General features: G+C 45.1%; 1 protein-coding gene across 2 annotated transcripts; it reads right to left on the bottom strand.

Annotated features, from left to right (window-relative positions):
• Window positions 1–3,092: 3,092 nt before the first annotated feature.
• Window positions 3,093–15,615, bottom strand: ENC1 (ectodermal-neural cortex 1). 2 transcript variants are annotated; one of them, XM_033110445.1, is made up of 3 exons: window positions 15,179–15,615; window positions 9,800–11,614; window positions 3,093–5,715 (listed from the first exon to the last, which is right to left on the bottom strand). In XM_033110445.1, exon 2 carries the CDS (start codon window positions 11,599–11,601, stop codon window positions 9,832–9,834), a length of 1,770 nt encoding a protein of 589 aa, XP_032966336.1. In that variant the 5' UTR covers window positions 11,602–11,614; window positions 15,179–15,615; the 3' UTR covers window positions 3,093–5,715; window positions 9,800–9,831. The 2 variants fall into 2 exon arrangements, with proteins under 2 accessions (XP_032966336.1, XP_032966337.1); XM_033110446.1 differs by having other exon boundaries at window positions 3,093–5,758.
• Between the last annotated feature and the right edge of the window lie 553 nt (window positions 15,616–16,168).

The following is a 16,168-nucleotide window of genomic DNA, read 5'->3' on the forward strand; positions in this document are numbered from 1 at the left end:
CTCAGCTGGAAGCAGGGTCAAAAATTAGGGAAGATAGTGATTTTTCACCAAGTACTGGCCGTTTTGTGTCCATTGTTATAGGAGTCATTGTTTGGCTTGCTGGACCACTTGCTAGAGATAGTGGTCTGACTTCCCTATAAGTCGGATGTGTAGATTGCAGGTTGGTTCCTGGACTGGTTACTATAGGTAACAGGTTTGTTTCCTGGGCTGATTGCTGCAAGTTGTGGGTCAGAGTTCTATATTTATCATGGTCTGGCCATCGTCTGTTTGTACATTCAATCTTTCAGTCAATGGTCATTATACAAACAAAAAAGTACACAAAGCACAAGTAAGCATACAGCTCAATGAAGTATCAAGTGTAACAACTACCCAGGGGCCTCCATTTCCTTTTAAATTCTCTGCAATCTTTCCTTCAGAAACCTGTGGTCAAGGAACATTTTGTGTTGCTTAGACTCTTTCCATGTGCTTCTTTAGTCCTTATGTCCAGGGGTGGGACTCATCAGCTGCAGGCTTCCTCAGACCTTCTCAAGAAGTCAAGTCTTCCCAGAAACGATGGACTTGTGGCAGCCTGGGCTTTCCCTCAGTCAGCCGCAGCCCCATGAATCACCGTCCTCCACATTCCTGGACCGAGAGGAGCAGGTCAGAGAGCACGTCTGGAAATCCAGGTTCCACCACTCCCTTGGGCAAGTTAGATAATCTCTCAAAATCTGTTTCTTCATCTACAACATGGGGGTGATAACCGTGTCTGCTCTCCTCGGGTTGCTGTGAGGATGAAATAAGGTGATGGGCGTGCAAACCTTCACCACAATCCCTCGTACAGAATAGGCACTCAGATTCAGATTCATTGGGTGTATTCTCCCAGATGTGTTTAACAACGACTGCTGAAAATTATTGAGAACCTACTATGCACCAGGCACTGAGCTTGATGCTTCCTCTTAAATTTATGGTATTAGTAAATCTCCATATTAGATAGAGAATATTAATCATTCTTATTTTACAGATAAAGGAGCGGAGGCTCAGAGATGTTAGGAAACCTCTCTATTCTTATCTACCTTTGTTGTGAGAGTTAAATGAGATGATTGAAAAACATGTCCTCAGTGCAGTCCCTACCGTGTTTCCCTGAAAATAAGACCTAGCGGGACAATCAGCTCTAATGCGTCTTTTGGAACAAAAATTAATATAAGACTGGGTTTTATATTATAAGACCCAGTCTTCTATTATAGTAAAATAAGACCGGGTAATTATATTATTATTATATTATATTATTATATTATATACCCGGTCTTATAGTAAAATAAGACTGGGTCTTATATTAATTTTTGCTCCAAAAGACGCATTAGAGCTGATTGTCCCGCTAGGTCTTATTTTCAGGGAAACATGGTAGCACATTGTAACCACTCAATCAACAGGGCTATTGTTGCATTAAATGACACTTTACTATACATTGTAACAGACCCTGTGCAGCGGTTGCCCAACCAACCCAACCAACTCCTGTTCTCCCTTTCATCCTTATTAACAAAAATCCCATCTTTGTGTGGGGTGGCCCCATGCCCTGATAAAACTACTCCTCTCCTCAGCCTCCTGATTTCTTTGGAACTTCATGTGACCTACTTCTGGCCAATAAGAGATAACTGTAAGTCTTCTAGGCAGGCCTTCTGGGAAAACTATTACTATCCCAGGAAAGGCACATGCCTTTTTCCTTTTGTCTGTCTCCATCTTTGCTGCCTGGAAAGTACCAGTAATGCCACGAGGTACAGCTACATTCTGCAAAGTGAAGACCAAAGGCCCACGTCTAGGATGGCAAAGCGGAAGGAAGAGTCCAGACCCCTGATTGCCTTGCAGGGATCTAGTCCCCAGCCCTGGACTGCCAGCCTCCAGATGGTTTTACTATTGTGATTACCCACCATGGCCAGATTTCTATCCCATGCAGTCTAAGGCAATCTAAACTAATATCGCCATTGTTTGGGTGATCTGAATGTCTGATATAAAAATGTCCAAGTGAATGGAAAGCAAGAATTTGCAGTATCTTCTTTATTTCAATGTGTCTACATGTCCCAACCAAGATGATAAAGAACTCTGGAGGTTCCCAATCACCTCTCGACGAACCATTCTCAACCATTCTGAGGACTAGTATCAAAGCTTTGCTGAACATACAAGTTCCACATGTCAGATTCCCAACTGCTAATTGTCCCTTCTTCCCTGTCACATGGTGTCATGTATGGTGTTGTCAACAGTTTCTGTGGGCTTGGGATCCGACGACTCCGACACTTGTTCCCGAGGCTTGGCTCTACTCCAGCCTCACCCAGCCCGGAACTGAGTGATCCTTCTGTAACACCGGAGGCGACTGCGCTGGCTTCTTGGTCCACGTCCAAGGCCCTAATTGCACTCTGCCTACTCGTGAGCTCTCCCAGACTGCTAATTAGGCTGTATTTATTTTCTATCTAAAAAAGATGATGCCCAACATTACTCTGCACAGTAAAACAGCAAAGGGTCCAACCCAAGTGATAAAGGAGCATCTCATTGTGACACTAAGCAATCATGAGGGAGGAACGAAAGGCTTCACCTGGTGTGAAACAGAGCCAGCTGGGACAGTCACTTGCAACTTGGAAGAAGCTAAGTGTACCCAAGGGGTTAAATTTGTGGTTTTCTGTGCTGTTACACGGAAATAATATGCACATATTTCCACTTTCTTTAAATGATTTCAAAGGCGATGTCAGATGAAAAGAGGACTGAACCCTTCTCTCGTAGCTTTACTATCCAAATATAACCCATGTGAGGGATACAAAGCTAAACTCTTTCTAACAAAGTATGCTGTCTTAATATTGCATGGTACGTGACTTTATGTATTTTAAGTTATGAATAACCCATAATTTTGGTATTTTGCTTTGCTTGAAATATCTTAAAATGTGAAAAATTTTAATTATTTCATGTGCAAAACTGCTTTAATAAAGGGACAATGTGACTCAGCGGTAAAATGTCTTTTACTTTCAGAAAATATCTGAAATGATCCTCCTTTTGATTAAAGTAGAAAAGGCACAAGTTTTCAATGCCTAAGATTATGCTGTATTCAAGTCAAGACCCACACACTCCAGGAAGAGAAAATCTCTAATAATTTATTTGACCTTCAGTTTCACATTGTGAAAAAAAAAATAAGTTTTACAAAACCTCGAAAATGTAGTAGTAAGAAACAAGTACATATGAGCATGAACACTTCTTCAACTTACACCGAGTTCTGTACGTGAACCACATATTCAATAGCTAAGAGAGGGATATTATTCAGCTCTAATCACTCTTATTCAGACAGGTGTCAGGCCCAGAGAAAAGGGGGCTACACAATTATACCAGAAGTGGAAGGCTGCCCTTTGTTATCCGTTTCCACAGCAACCAGTCCACAGAATAAGAAGAACCTTCTCTGTCTTATGCCAAGGTTTTTGTGTGCACTGTGCTGTGAATTGTATTTGCTTCAAAGTGTGAGACATTTCACAGGGTGAGAATGGTCAAGTAGTGAGCGCAAATGCTTACATCAATTCAAAGAGGGGGAGTCCAGAAAGTTCCCTGCAGGCTGGGGGCCCACCCTGACCACAGCTCCCTCTGGCTCACACATAGTAATTAATAGAGGATTCAAGGACAGACCACAACTTCGAAACAGCTGCAGAAAATTCATCCTGCTTTTCAGAAGCCATGCAGTGGCACACACATCTCCACAGATTTGCATCATAAACTACCGAGCTGTAACTGCTACAATATAACAACACCTAACTATGCCGCCAGAATACAATTACACATTTGCATTGCTTAGGACACATCTAGGAGTGAAAGACTGACTGCTAGAAAGTATTGTGATTCTTTTATTCCAACGGCTCATTTATTTGGGTCCAACTATAGGCCCCTTATTCATGGCACAGACGGGACATGTACAATTAGCCTGAAGTTTTCAGGTGGAGAGAAATGTTAAGGATTTATCTGCCATTAGACAATGCAAGCACAGTCACAATGTAAAAAAGGTTGTCATCAGTCTTAAACCCTATTTTCTAAAGTACAGTAATGTGAGTGAGATACATCAATGAGAGCAGTGCGAGAGTTGCAAACTCTGGTCTTCCCCAGACACCGGAGGAAGCACCTATTTGAGTCTAGTACTAACACCTACCACAGCACGTGTTTAGTAAACAAGCACGCAAACTAGCAAAGAATGTATTCACAACCGATTCCCGACTATCCCGAAAAACTTCAACAGGGGCCACTGCTTACAATTCTTTGGTGTCTTGTGGCCAAATGTATCACTTTTGTGCACCAAAGACTTCTTTTAGAGACTTACCTATGGGTGAGCACTAAAGTATACATTGTACCAACGTGATTATTGTCTTGGAGAACTTGTCATGCTTGCTAAATTGTACAGCAAGAATAGAGAACAATGAATCTGGTTCAAGCAAATCTGGCGAGTGACTTCATTTATATCTATGATAGTTTTTTTTTTCTGTTTTTTTTTTTTTTTTTCTGTTAACCGTGGTTATGGCAAAGCATTCACAAGGTAATAAATAGATAAATAAATAAACTTTGGACTATGCTTTTACCTGTGCTCTATATACAGAACTATTCCATAGAACTTTCCAGGATTTCAGGATATTACACAAAGAAAAAAAAATGGCAAAGCGATTTGGTCCTTTGTAAATTTCAGTAGCTGAGACTGACGGAGGTGAATAAGATGGAAGGAGAGGGGCAGAAAGACGCCTTCCCTCACCCCATGAGCCATCAGCATGATCGGAGCCCATGAAACCCGATTAAAAGTTGGTGAGTCTAAGAAAAGTGACCTCCATGCTTTCTCTACCTCTAGGATGTTCGTTTAAATTTCTGTTTTGTAATCTTTCCCTGTCTTGACATTTACAAAATCCCTCCCTTCCCAACCCACCCTCCAGTTATATTCCAAATTGTAACTCCAAAGTTTTCATTTTTGTGCAGCAAAGCACATCACAACAACCACAAAATTGTGCAAAACATACAACCATTCACACACATCCATACACGTGAAGACAACTCTAAGCATTGTTTCAGCATGCAGGCATCCAACAATAAATAGCTAAGTCTATAACAAATTTCTTAACAGCCAAGGGAAAGTTTAAAGTCACTTATAAATAGAAAAGAACATCTACCAAACGGCTCCCAACAATGTCCCCATTGTTCAGAAACCCTCCTGGGGAGCACAACCCCTCCGAGATGAGCAGAGTCCAGTGGCCCTGGCTCTGCAGCCTGCACTGCCAGCTTCCCTCCTAGCCCCACAGTTGGGCTTTCAATCTCCAAAAGCAGCTGGTGTGGAGGCTTCAGGCTTGCTCCTCAGAGAGAGGTGACAACCATTTCAAATTTTACACATAAATGGTGGAGCCCATGGAAATCAAATGCTGAATATGGTACAGCAAGGGGAAAGGCGCAGCTTTTCTCTCCCTTTGAGGGGCTGATTAACGCTGACATTAATCCACAATTACAAGACAAGAACTAGATCCCAGGTTCACTCATTCATATTTAAACCATGTGTACTTGCACAGAAAATCCCACCCCTCCCCCACCCCTTTCCTTCATGTCCAGTCAGAGCATTTACAAGGTGCAGCTGATCGTACAATCTCAGTCTCACAGCAACTTCTTTTCCTTTTTCTTTTCTTTCTCTTCATTAAATTTGGCCTCTCCAAAGTAGAAATCGCATCTTGTGTCACTGAACGGAGTGAGCTAAAACAGAAGAAAAAGATTTTTGATAGTAGCCCCAAAATCTCTGGAAAAAAAAAAAAATTAAACTCAGAACAGAGCTGGACAAGATTGCTTCTACAGGTATCAATTACAGGTTCAACAGGAACTGTGCAAAGATATGTGACGTGCTTGCCTTCAACACACGCTTACACACGTGCATGTATGCAGGTGGCTGGCACAACAGAAACAGTAGTGTCCAAAGAAGGATCTTCACTTCTTTCCTAAACATATATAGGTTCAAATTCAACCTATGCATCTAGGTGCTTTCATTAGTGGCCATCGTCTGCTTCCAACATTTGTAATTCCTCTCCGTGGTTAAACACAGCCACTGCGAAGGGATCGCCAGCGGCGCAAGGAAAGATTCCTGTGCAAACCCTCCTTGGCCTATTTACCCTAAAGGATTCCAAATTCAATTTATTCACCACATAGACGGCACACATATTAATCCTCTTATTTAAATGCATCTCCACTATTCATTATGGCAGACATCAGTTTCGCTTCCTTTCACGTGACAATGTACCAGGCCTCAACAGCCTAAGGCTGCAGTTGATTCTCAAGGTCCATCAGTCCACACTTGGGAGACTAGCTGTGGTATGCAGTATAATTATCTACAGAATCTACCCATGTCAAGTGTGAGCATAAATTCAAGATGCCAAGACCATGAAGGCTGGACTTTTCATGGGGCTATTTCTACTTTTATATAGGGAAATTTTACAGAGGACTTTTGTCTTTCAAACACACACCCTACCTGTTCATGGGGCACATTTCCCGCCCTGGTAGGAATCTGCATCCCTATTGCTATAACTCTAAGTCTGGACAAAGGGAACTCAGGAGGGGCCGCTCCTGACTTACACTGAATTCTTCTCACTTGTGTGTGTTCAGAAATCTGATTCATTTCATTAGTTGTTTCTTTTGGCAGTTTCCTCACCGTGATTCAAGCTTTCAAGGCATTCCTTAGACTACGGTGTCATCCTTCCATCCGTCTACCCCCACCTCCTTGTAACCCATATATCATCATTAGGCCAAAAGAATGCATCTTGTAATAATATAAAATTTCAAGATGTTGCACACTGGGAGAGAAAAAAAAAACACCAAAAGAAAAGAAAAACTCTGAAAAGAGGCAGCTCTAACACTCTAAAAGCAAATCAAAATCTAAATGCTGTCAGGTTGGGGCCACACAGTCTCCTGAAAACCAGAGACTAATCAAAAGTAATTTCCTTTTTCTCCCTCCCACCTGCTGACGGAACAGCAGGACACAGTTAAAACCTCCTTGGTGGAAGAGTTTTTTAGACCAGGGGAAACTTTTTGTTAACACTGTATTAATTAGGTTAGCACCTACATTTGGAGAGCAAAGAGATGTCCCAGAAGGTTTTGCAGTTTAGGACGGATACCTACACAGCACCTCTCTTAAGTCACTCGATCCAGCTTAAGTGTTTTAACGCTATCTTGTGTGTAGTAAACTACAGCAATTTAAACCAACGTTATCCCTGTGGGAAACTGCAAGTGTGGCTTTGATCAGACCCACGCCTTTAGAAAGGCAAACCTGGCCCTGTCAAATTTCGCTGTGATGTGCTTGACTTTCTAGCTGGTCACACCAAGGGCAGAGAAAATGTTATTTCACATATAATCTAACACTTTTTATTTGCTCCCCTTCTATGGGGCCGGAAGTGCATTATGAGTTTCAAATACCCAGGTGAGGGTGAATTCAAGTATTTGCCAACATACTCTGGGCTGAGAAAGGAGGCACCAAAAGTGAAGTATAAAGATAACAAGCAGATAATAATAGTCCAAGAAACCTCATTTCCCCACAAAGCTAATTCCATTGCAAGCTAAGGTCTAAATTGGAGGGAGGAAAGAAAGCTAAGAGTATTGAACACTGAATGTATACATGCCAGGCACTGGGCTATGTATTTTCCTTGCTTTCTTTTTCACCCCTCATTTATCAGTTCACCCAAGTCTGAATTGGGACTGATCTTACGGAAAGCATAATGCAAATCACTCATTTCACAAAGGAGCTAAGTCCAGAAAGGTCCAGACTGCACAGCTTAGGACCAGAACTAGAACGCACATATGATCTCTCTGCTTCAACTTCTTCACCTTGCTCCAAGGATGCCAGCCAGCCTACCAGTTACTATTTTGATGTACCGCCACAATCTTTGGCAATTTTTATAGCTCTCCTATGCAAATAGCCAGTTCTGGATTAACACCCAATTTAGTGCGCTGTTAACTGATGCTTTACTCTCGGAGGTTCTTTAAACTTGCTTTAGAGGTGAGTCATGTATCCATATCACAAATGAAATAACCACTTTCAGAGCATTTGTTTATTCAGGATTACTGAGATGCCAGCAAGGCTGCAAAAACCAGTTTGGTGTGGGTCGCTCTTAGCCCAGTCGCTCCCCAGAGGCTTCTGACTGTTCCTGCGCCTTTGAAGGATTTTCATTCCGAGGAAACATTACTAAGAACTCTACTAGCTGGAATAGGCTGGAGGAGATAACTGCAGAAATGAAATAAATAGAAAGATTAAGTGTGAAAGGGACAGCAATTTCCAGGGTGTTTTAAAATGAGCTGTAAGAGATGAGGAAAGAAAAGACAAATGAGGCAAAACCCCTCTTCGCCTAGCTTGCAACGACCCTGAATATCCTCTTTTCCTTTTGAAAGCTCCCTTCAAAAGGTGTAAAACATACGAGGGAAAACAGAGCCAAAAGTTTCCAAGTAATGAGTTAGTTTTCACTGTGGCTCCTCCAAAGCAGAGTTTTTAATTTTATTCTATTATTAGTAATGTAATAAGCCCATGAATCACCAAAACAAATCAACACACTCTGCATGCTCCGTGCGGCATTTAGACATGCTTAAGTGATTCCTGGGGCCAATCCTCAGAATGCTTAACAGCAGCGAAGCGGCTATTAGCTTCACGAACACTGAACTGTGTAGGCCTATTAATTATTTGAGCCAAGAGTATTATATACTCTTAAGTACACAAGACAACCATTATGTACTCAGATATATGACACAGAAACACAACTTTTGTTAGCTCTGACAATAGGGTCGGCCTGTCTGATTAACTCTGAAAGGCGGCAGTAAGGGCAGTTTAGATGGCTCCGTGTATCCACACATCCAACAAATTTATACAATGCAAGTGCCACCTTTTACAAGGACAAACCTAAATTTCCCTCTGAAGTTAATAAATACCCTCAAAGGGGCAATGTTTTGGAGAGAAAAAAAATTTTTAAATACGCTAATAAATAATTTTGGAGAGCACAAACTAGGAAACAAATTTAGGCATTCAGAATTTTAAACCCTACTTCATTCCAGAAAGGGTTTGGGGAAGCTAAATTTGAATAGCAACACCTCTCTCCGGGGGTGACACCAATATGAAGCTGGAGTTCTGCATGAGATTCAAGTGCTAACGCTCTCGCAGCCATCGCAGCCAGATTGCCTGTGTTGATTTCCTGACCAATTCTTCTGCCTACTAAGTAAGCTCTATCACCTTGGGCAACTTCCTTAACCTCTGTGTGCATGCCGTGTTTTCGTCTATAGTGTTCTAGTAATAATCTCTCACAAGGCTGATGTGAGGGTAAGTGAAATGATGTATGTGAAACACAGGGCCCAGCTCCAGACACAGTGAGGGCTCACTAAACACGAGACGGCATTATTAACGCAGGTCAAGGATTCTCCACCTGGCGGGATAAAAGAATCACTGGAAAAGGTTCTAAAAACGCTGATGCCTGGGCCTCACCCAGACCAATGAAACCTAGTCTCTGGGATGGGCAGTTTTTACAAAGCTAGTTGGGAGATTCTGAGGCTCGGTAAAGGCTGAGAATCACTGGCTGACACATGTTATAGTGTGTGTGTGTGTGTGTGTGTGTGTGTGTGTGTGTGAGGGGGGTGGGGGTAACGGGTACAGCTGTGAACACAAGTGTTTAAGTTCTGTGGTGCAAGTTCTTTTACTTTTATAGTTTTGTAGTACCTCTATAGGATAGGCTACATGGACCACGTCTCACTCCACATCTGCACTTGCACAGCTAGCTTAATTACATGCATACTTAGAGCTAAACCGACTTCTTACCTCATGCTCACTTTCTCTAGGATGCAGTGAGTTTAAGAAGGCAGATGTTTCCAGGTGCTGACAAATGCAGTAGGGATCAGGGAGTACGGGACGGTGGTTATGCTGTTCCACACATCTAACGTTGGATCGTAGCAATCCAAAGTTTTGCACCGCTGAATGCCAAAGTATCCTCCAACCACGTAGAGTTTGTTTCCGGAGGCCACAGCGTGACAACTCATGCGCTTTGCCGTCACATCTCCCACCTTGGTCCACTGGTAAGTCTCACTGTTGAATTTATAAGCAGAGCAGGCAGAGAACTCTGTGTCTCCCCCCATAATAAAAATCTGGTTCCCCAGCACAGCTGCTGCTGTGTAACGCCAGGGCTGGGGACAGGTGGCCGGTACTGTCCACCTGTTTTCACACTGATCGTAACACTGAACCTTGGGGAGCTTGTCGTGACTGACGCTGGTACCTCCGAAAGCAAACAGCTTGAGTTTGGCACTCACTACTGCGGCATTGCTAACACCTTCTCGGAGTGGGGCCACCATGGTCCATTTGTTGGTTGTGGGGTCATAATGTTCTACTTGCTTTAGAGACACTGAGGGGGAGGCCGGGAGGCAGCCAGTTGCAGCCGTGTGCCCCCCTACTACATAAAGGCAGTGCTTCAGTTCAGCAGAGCCATGGCCAAACCTGGCCACCAGCATGGGGGCAGCTTTGGACCACTCCTCATGCAGGGTATCATAAACCCAGACATCTTTTGAGACTCCATTTTCAGACCCCCGCCCCCCAGTAATGTACACTTTGCAGCCAATGGCACATGCACTGAACTCTTTTCTTGGGCTGGGGATATCAGCCTTGGGAATGATTTCTTTGGCCTTCTGGTCTACCAGATACAGCTTGTCACACATGAAAGTCTGCCCTCCCAAGAGGAAGAGGGCATGGCCAGTTTTCCGAGGCCGGGCACAGAGGCTGGTTACCACACCGTCATTCTGCAGGATTTTCAGTTTGCACCTGATGGCCTCTTCCACAATCTCCTTGCTCTTTCTCTGCTTGGTAATGAGTTCCTCCATGGCCACATTCTCCATGAGATAGATGGCTGGCAGGAGAGCCAGCCTCACTGTCTGCAACAGCTCTGGGAGGTAGCAGTAGCGCTTCTTCAGGTCATAGCTGATCCAGTTAATTGCAGACTCGTACACGAGCCTTTCATCTTCTGTCTCCAGCTCTTCGCTGGACAAGAGCTGCACCACCATGTCCTGAGGCAGCTGGAGGAAATCTTCGTTCTTCCTGATGGTTTGGAAATTGCTAAGACACATTCTCCAGGAGAGTTCGTACAGCTTGGTGCACTGGTGAGCATCGGACAGCAGCAACATGCCCAGGCAGTTAGTGGGATGCAGGTTCTTTTCCAGGAATTCGGCACAGGCATCCCGGATGTCTTGAAACTCCAGCATGTCGCCAGCTTCCAGCAGTGATTCTGCATTTTCTTCATTGATGATGACCCGGGAGGAGTACGCGTAGTCAAGAAGCAGCTCCAAGACTTCTGGGTGGATGGAGTTGTCGAAGTTGACTTCGCTGTCCTGGCTCTCTTTCAGGCCACCACTGAACATGGCTTCAAAGTAGCGGCTGCATGCAGCCAGCACTGCCCGGTGACAGGGGAAGGTCCTATTTCCCGCATGGAGAAGGACATCGGTGAAGAGGCGCTGCTGCCGTAGAAGGTTTAAGTGAGTGAGGACGCTGTCAGCGTAGGAAGACTTGTGAAACAGATAGATGTTAATGGAGCCACTGCTGGCCCTGGACTTCCGGTTCTCATGCACACTGACTGACATTTTGTTTCTACGCCTAAAACAAAACAAAACAAAACCATTGAACAGGGTGCTCCTGATGTGTAGCGCAGCAGAAGAAAGCAACAATCTTTTTGGACAGAGAACACAGAACTTCTGCTGTTAGTTACGCTGCCTAATGTTCTGAATAATGGACCGCCATTCCTGTACAAAGTCAGAGACAACTACCTATAAGGAGAGGCATTCATGGTAATACTGTTGAGCTATTTGAACTATACACTGTTAAAAAAAAAAAAATCACTGCTTGAAAGCAGGTTCATCTTGGAAAACCTGATTGCCAACTTTCAGGATACTGAAGTCCTCGAGAATGTAAGTCAGCACAGGCCAAGAGGAGCAAAGTCTCATTCTCACAGCTCCTTTGTCCAGCTGATTCACTGTGGGCCACTTAAAATGCCAGGCCTCCAGCTCTCATAATGCCAGGTGAGGCACCAGCTTTAATGCCCGATGCAACATAAAGCCATGTGTAAAACAAATACCTACTAATTAATTCCATTAAGAATTCCTTTGGTAAGATCTGGTCTCCGTGCAATGTACAGTAAATGGGAAATGTAACATTAAAATCACAGGCTTAGGCAACTTCTACAAGGATCGGACTCTTATTTAAATGTTACAAATCATTTCTAACCAGACAGCTGTATCAGTACAGAGGCCCAATATAAACATCACCATGTACCGATCAGCAGGCTTTCGTGAAAACACAGAATAGATTCTGAACACAATCACCCTGCATCTTTCTTGCTCTGGACAGCTTCCAAAATGAGGATGTGGGCACATAAAAGGAAGAATATTTTGAGTAGAATACTCTTGAATGCTGTTTTTCTGTTCTTCCTGCTTTATATCAATTCTTGGGGAACCAGTTGCAAGAACAAAGGATCTGTCTGTCCCTCTCTTTTGATTAAACAGTGCATCATCAGGACCATTCTTATGTACCTCCTAATGCTGGCACCCGTATATAGGGAGCTCAAAATGCAAACACTGCTTTATCTAAATCAAAACACACACACACACACACACACGTATGTGTATATGCATGTGAGTGTGTATTTTACCAGCCATTGTTAACTTAGGGCCACCCTAGAATTTATTTGCTAACTAAAGTGCTTTCCTCAGTATCTAAATTGAAATTATGGCAGAATCTAATACGATCATTGGCTTTCCTCAGTAAGTAAATTGTAGGCTAAAGATACAGGAAATCCCTCTACCTTCAAAAATTGTATATGATTTTTGAACGATTATTTCCCCCCTTTTTAACCCTACCCATTACTTTAAAGGAATAAAGTCTTCAAGAATCTGCCTGTCAAAGGATTGCGAAGGAAGCTGTTTATCCCAGGAGAGTGAACTGTGTGGTTACTGTGTCTGTTTCAAACCCAGTACAGCCAGTCCTTACAGCACAGCTGAAACCCATGGCCTGCTTGTTTCCTTCAACCATTCAGATATTTGCGTTAATTTATATTCCAGGAATTATTAATAAATGCAAATTAGGAACTTCTCACAGATTCATGGGCTCGATACTAAATTGCACTTCCCTGACCAGCTGTATAGCACATCACTGAAAACAACAAAAGCAGGTGCCTAACTTGCCCTTACCACACAGGCCACATACCATTAGGTGATGCAACTTGTTTTCCTTTATTTTTGGAATGTTAACTTTTCCTTATCAGTTAAACATGGCTTAGTGGAAGAAAATAAGCAACCAAGTCCTAGGCTCTGGTGTTGCCAAGACTTTACAAAGCACCCATTAGGCCCCATTAGTCTCCTAGATGTGACAAATGGTGAGAAGCCAAGCTTCACCCCCACCTCAAGCTAAGTCTCAACAGTCTTCCTACTCCATTTTACCAGTCCAGAGAACAATGGATATAACCCTATGTGAATGCACCAGGTTTCCAAAGCGTGAAAACATGTATTAGCATCACTGATGCCCTACCACTGTAGTTGTCATTTGAATTTGTACATTCCATCTGAAGTACTTTGAGCAGGATTTTAAGCCTACACCTCAAAATACTCCTATGCCTAAGACAGAAACTTACAAAAATTCCAAAATAGTAGCTAGCTACACAGTTTTTTAAGCTAATGTTTCCAACGCAATCTCAAAAGCTACTGCTTTTCAGGCTAAGAGCAAATGCAACTCTGACTGAAGAATGAGAGTCCTGCACAGGTACATAAGCAAATTGAGCAGGAATCCCAGAGGCCCAGAACATGTTTCCCTGAGCATTGGATGTCAGGTGGTGCCACACACCACTCACAACCAGGCCTACACTTAAAGAAACTTAAGAAGACCTTAGGATCTAGGACCTCCATCTCTATGCATCCTGTACTAATGTTCCTGTATTTTCCAGATTCGCTAGTAAAGCCAGAGCAATAACCTAGCCTGTCATCTTGGATACCATCCAGATGGAGAAGCATGTCACAATCAAAATCCAACATTCTTGCAACAGTATTTGATTAAAATAAAAGGTAAACTTGAAGACCCAAGGGAAACGAGTTGCTTTCTGGTTTAAAATTATGCAAACATCACAATACCAGCAGAAACCACTTATATAGTCAGTAGGCACACCTTCAACATAAAATGAATCATCATTCCGGCATTTTTTAAGCCCCCAGAGTAATAATATTTGCATGCCAAGTGTCTCCAAAAAATGTGCACATATGTTTAACCTGCATCTACAAAGAAGATGAGAAAAGGGTTGCTATTACCGCAAACATCAAAAGGGCTTCTAGTTACAGTAACTTCAGTTCACTTAACGCTCCTTACTTAGGCTCTCTGCCTCCAATTCTGCGCGTCCAGTCACATCTCTAGTTTTTTTTCTAACCTGATCTCAATGCAATCAAAGGAAAAACTAGGGAGAATTTCTGGGGCATTTGCACTATTGGTAACAATGAAACATTATAAAGACCTTGTTAACAAGAAAAGCATTTCACCATGCAGTCCTCTGTAACACTTGCAACGCTCTTTAACACGCTGGCCATGCCTTTCAGGGAGACACCAAATTACATGCCGAACAAGTTCAATGGTTCATCTCCACCCCGCCCACCAATTCCTGCCCTTCGAAACTAACAATCTTACACTAAAAGCCAAACACTGTACTTGCATGAGAAGAAACTAATTTTTCAAAAACCAGTTTTCATTCATTCCCTCCAGACGTTTCGCAGCAGTGAATGTGCCCTCATGAGGAGTGTCTTCGTGTGGCCCCAAAGCTCCCTTGTGCTGGGAAGGCACAACTGTCCCGCTGGCCCGGTCCTGGAGGCAGCGGGACATCCACTCCTAGGGAAGGGCTGTGTTTCGCGGAGGGGGCGGAGATCGGTCGTACCCTGGCCCTGCTCCTCGATCCCCCAGGAACTCTCGGCGGCGCTGCGCCCGCGAGAGGAGGCCCCTCCAGCGATGCCCGGCTCCTGCTTGCTGTGGGAGCTTAGCGGCGAACACTGAGGTCTCCGACCCAAGAACAGCTCCCCACCCCAGGCTCCTAGGCGCAAGCACACAGCTCGCGAACACACCCCCGCAGGCCAAGCGGTCCCTGAACTCCGCGGCGCCCGCAACAGGTCCGGGGCAGTGGGGTAAACTTACAGCAGTGGCGACTGGCCACAGCGCACAACCAGCTGGGTTCTCGCCTCGGTCACCTCGGAGGGGAGGCGAAGAAGCGGACGTCTCAGCCCCGGGGAGCGGCGGCGACTGCCTGGGCGAAAGGAGCGCGCATGGGGCGCCTGCCGAGGAGAGGACCGTGCCCGGGACGCTGGCTCGGGAGCCGGCTACCACTGGCGGTCGGCCTCGGCCTCACGATCCGCACGCCACAGACTGTGCCCGCGACCCGCGGAGTGTCTCCTGGAGTGAGTCTCGGGAGGGAGAGCGAGCCTGCGGCTGCAGGCGCCGCGGAAGGAGGCGGGCTGTGTACTCGGGGGAGGGAGCTAGAAAACGCCGTGCGCGCCGGCGGCCGCCTGGCGTCTGGACTCGGTCTCCGCAGCGCCACCACTGAGATGCCTTTCCTCCGGCTGCCGGAGCAGTCTGCGCCCGGCCGCCGTGCGCGGGGCTATAAGTGGGGCGGCGCGGCGGGGAGGGCAGGGGGGAGGGTCCGTTTGCCGAGAGTGACACCCAGAGAGGGAGGGAGGAAGCGCTTGAAAGCGGCCCGCGGTGGAGGAGGAGGAGGAAAAGGAGAGGAGATGGAGAAGAGCGTGTCGGGGGAGTTAATCGAGAGAGGAAGCGAGGGACGGGCGCTGCAGAGAGTGGAGACAGACAAAGCGGGCGCGGTATCTCAGCCATTAGTGAGCAGCTGTAACCCTCGGGGACCGCGAGTGAAACAACTTTTCCCGGGTCGGAGCGTCTGCGCCTCTCTAGACAGCCCTGGAGCTGAGGGACCCTGGGCAGGGGAGTGCAGTCCCGGGTTGTGCGCTCCACACTGCGGGAGCCCGCCAGATGCTCAGGAAAGAGTGGCGAAGGGCGGGCCGGGAGTTCGCAGCACGCAACCTGGGCGCGCACAGCCTGCCCGCTGGGTGGCACATCTGGAGGGAGGACAGTGGCGAGAGAAGGGACACAAGTTTGGACATTCCGGGGACAGTGATA

The sequence above is a fragment of the Rhinolophus ferrumequinum genome, chromosome 7 (genome assembly GCF_004115265.2).
Source record: "Rhinolophus ferrumequinum isolate MPI-CBG mRhiFer1 chromosome 7, mRhiFer1_v1.p, whole genome shotgun sequence".
In the NCBI taxonomy this organism is placed as follows: Eukaryota; Metazoa; Chordata; class Mammalia; order Chiroptera; family Rhinolophidae; genus Rhinolophus; species Rhinolophus ferrumequinum.

Coding starts and splice junctions, on each gene's coding strand:
- ENC1 (XM_033110445.1), bottom strand. CDS start 11,601: ATGTCAGTCAGTGTGCATGAGAACCGGAAGTCCAGGGCCAGCAGTGGC.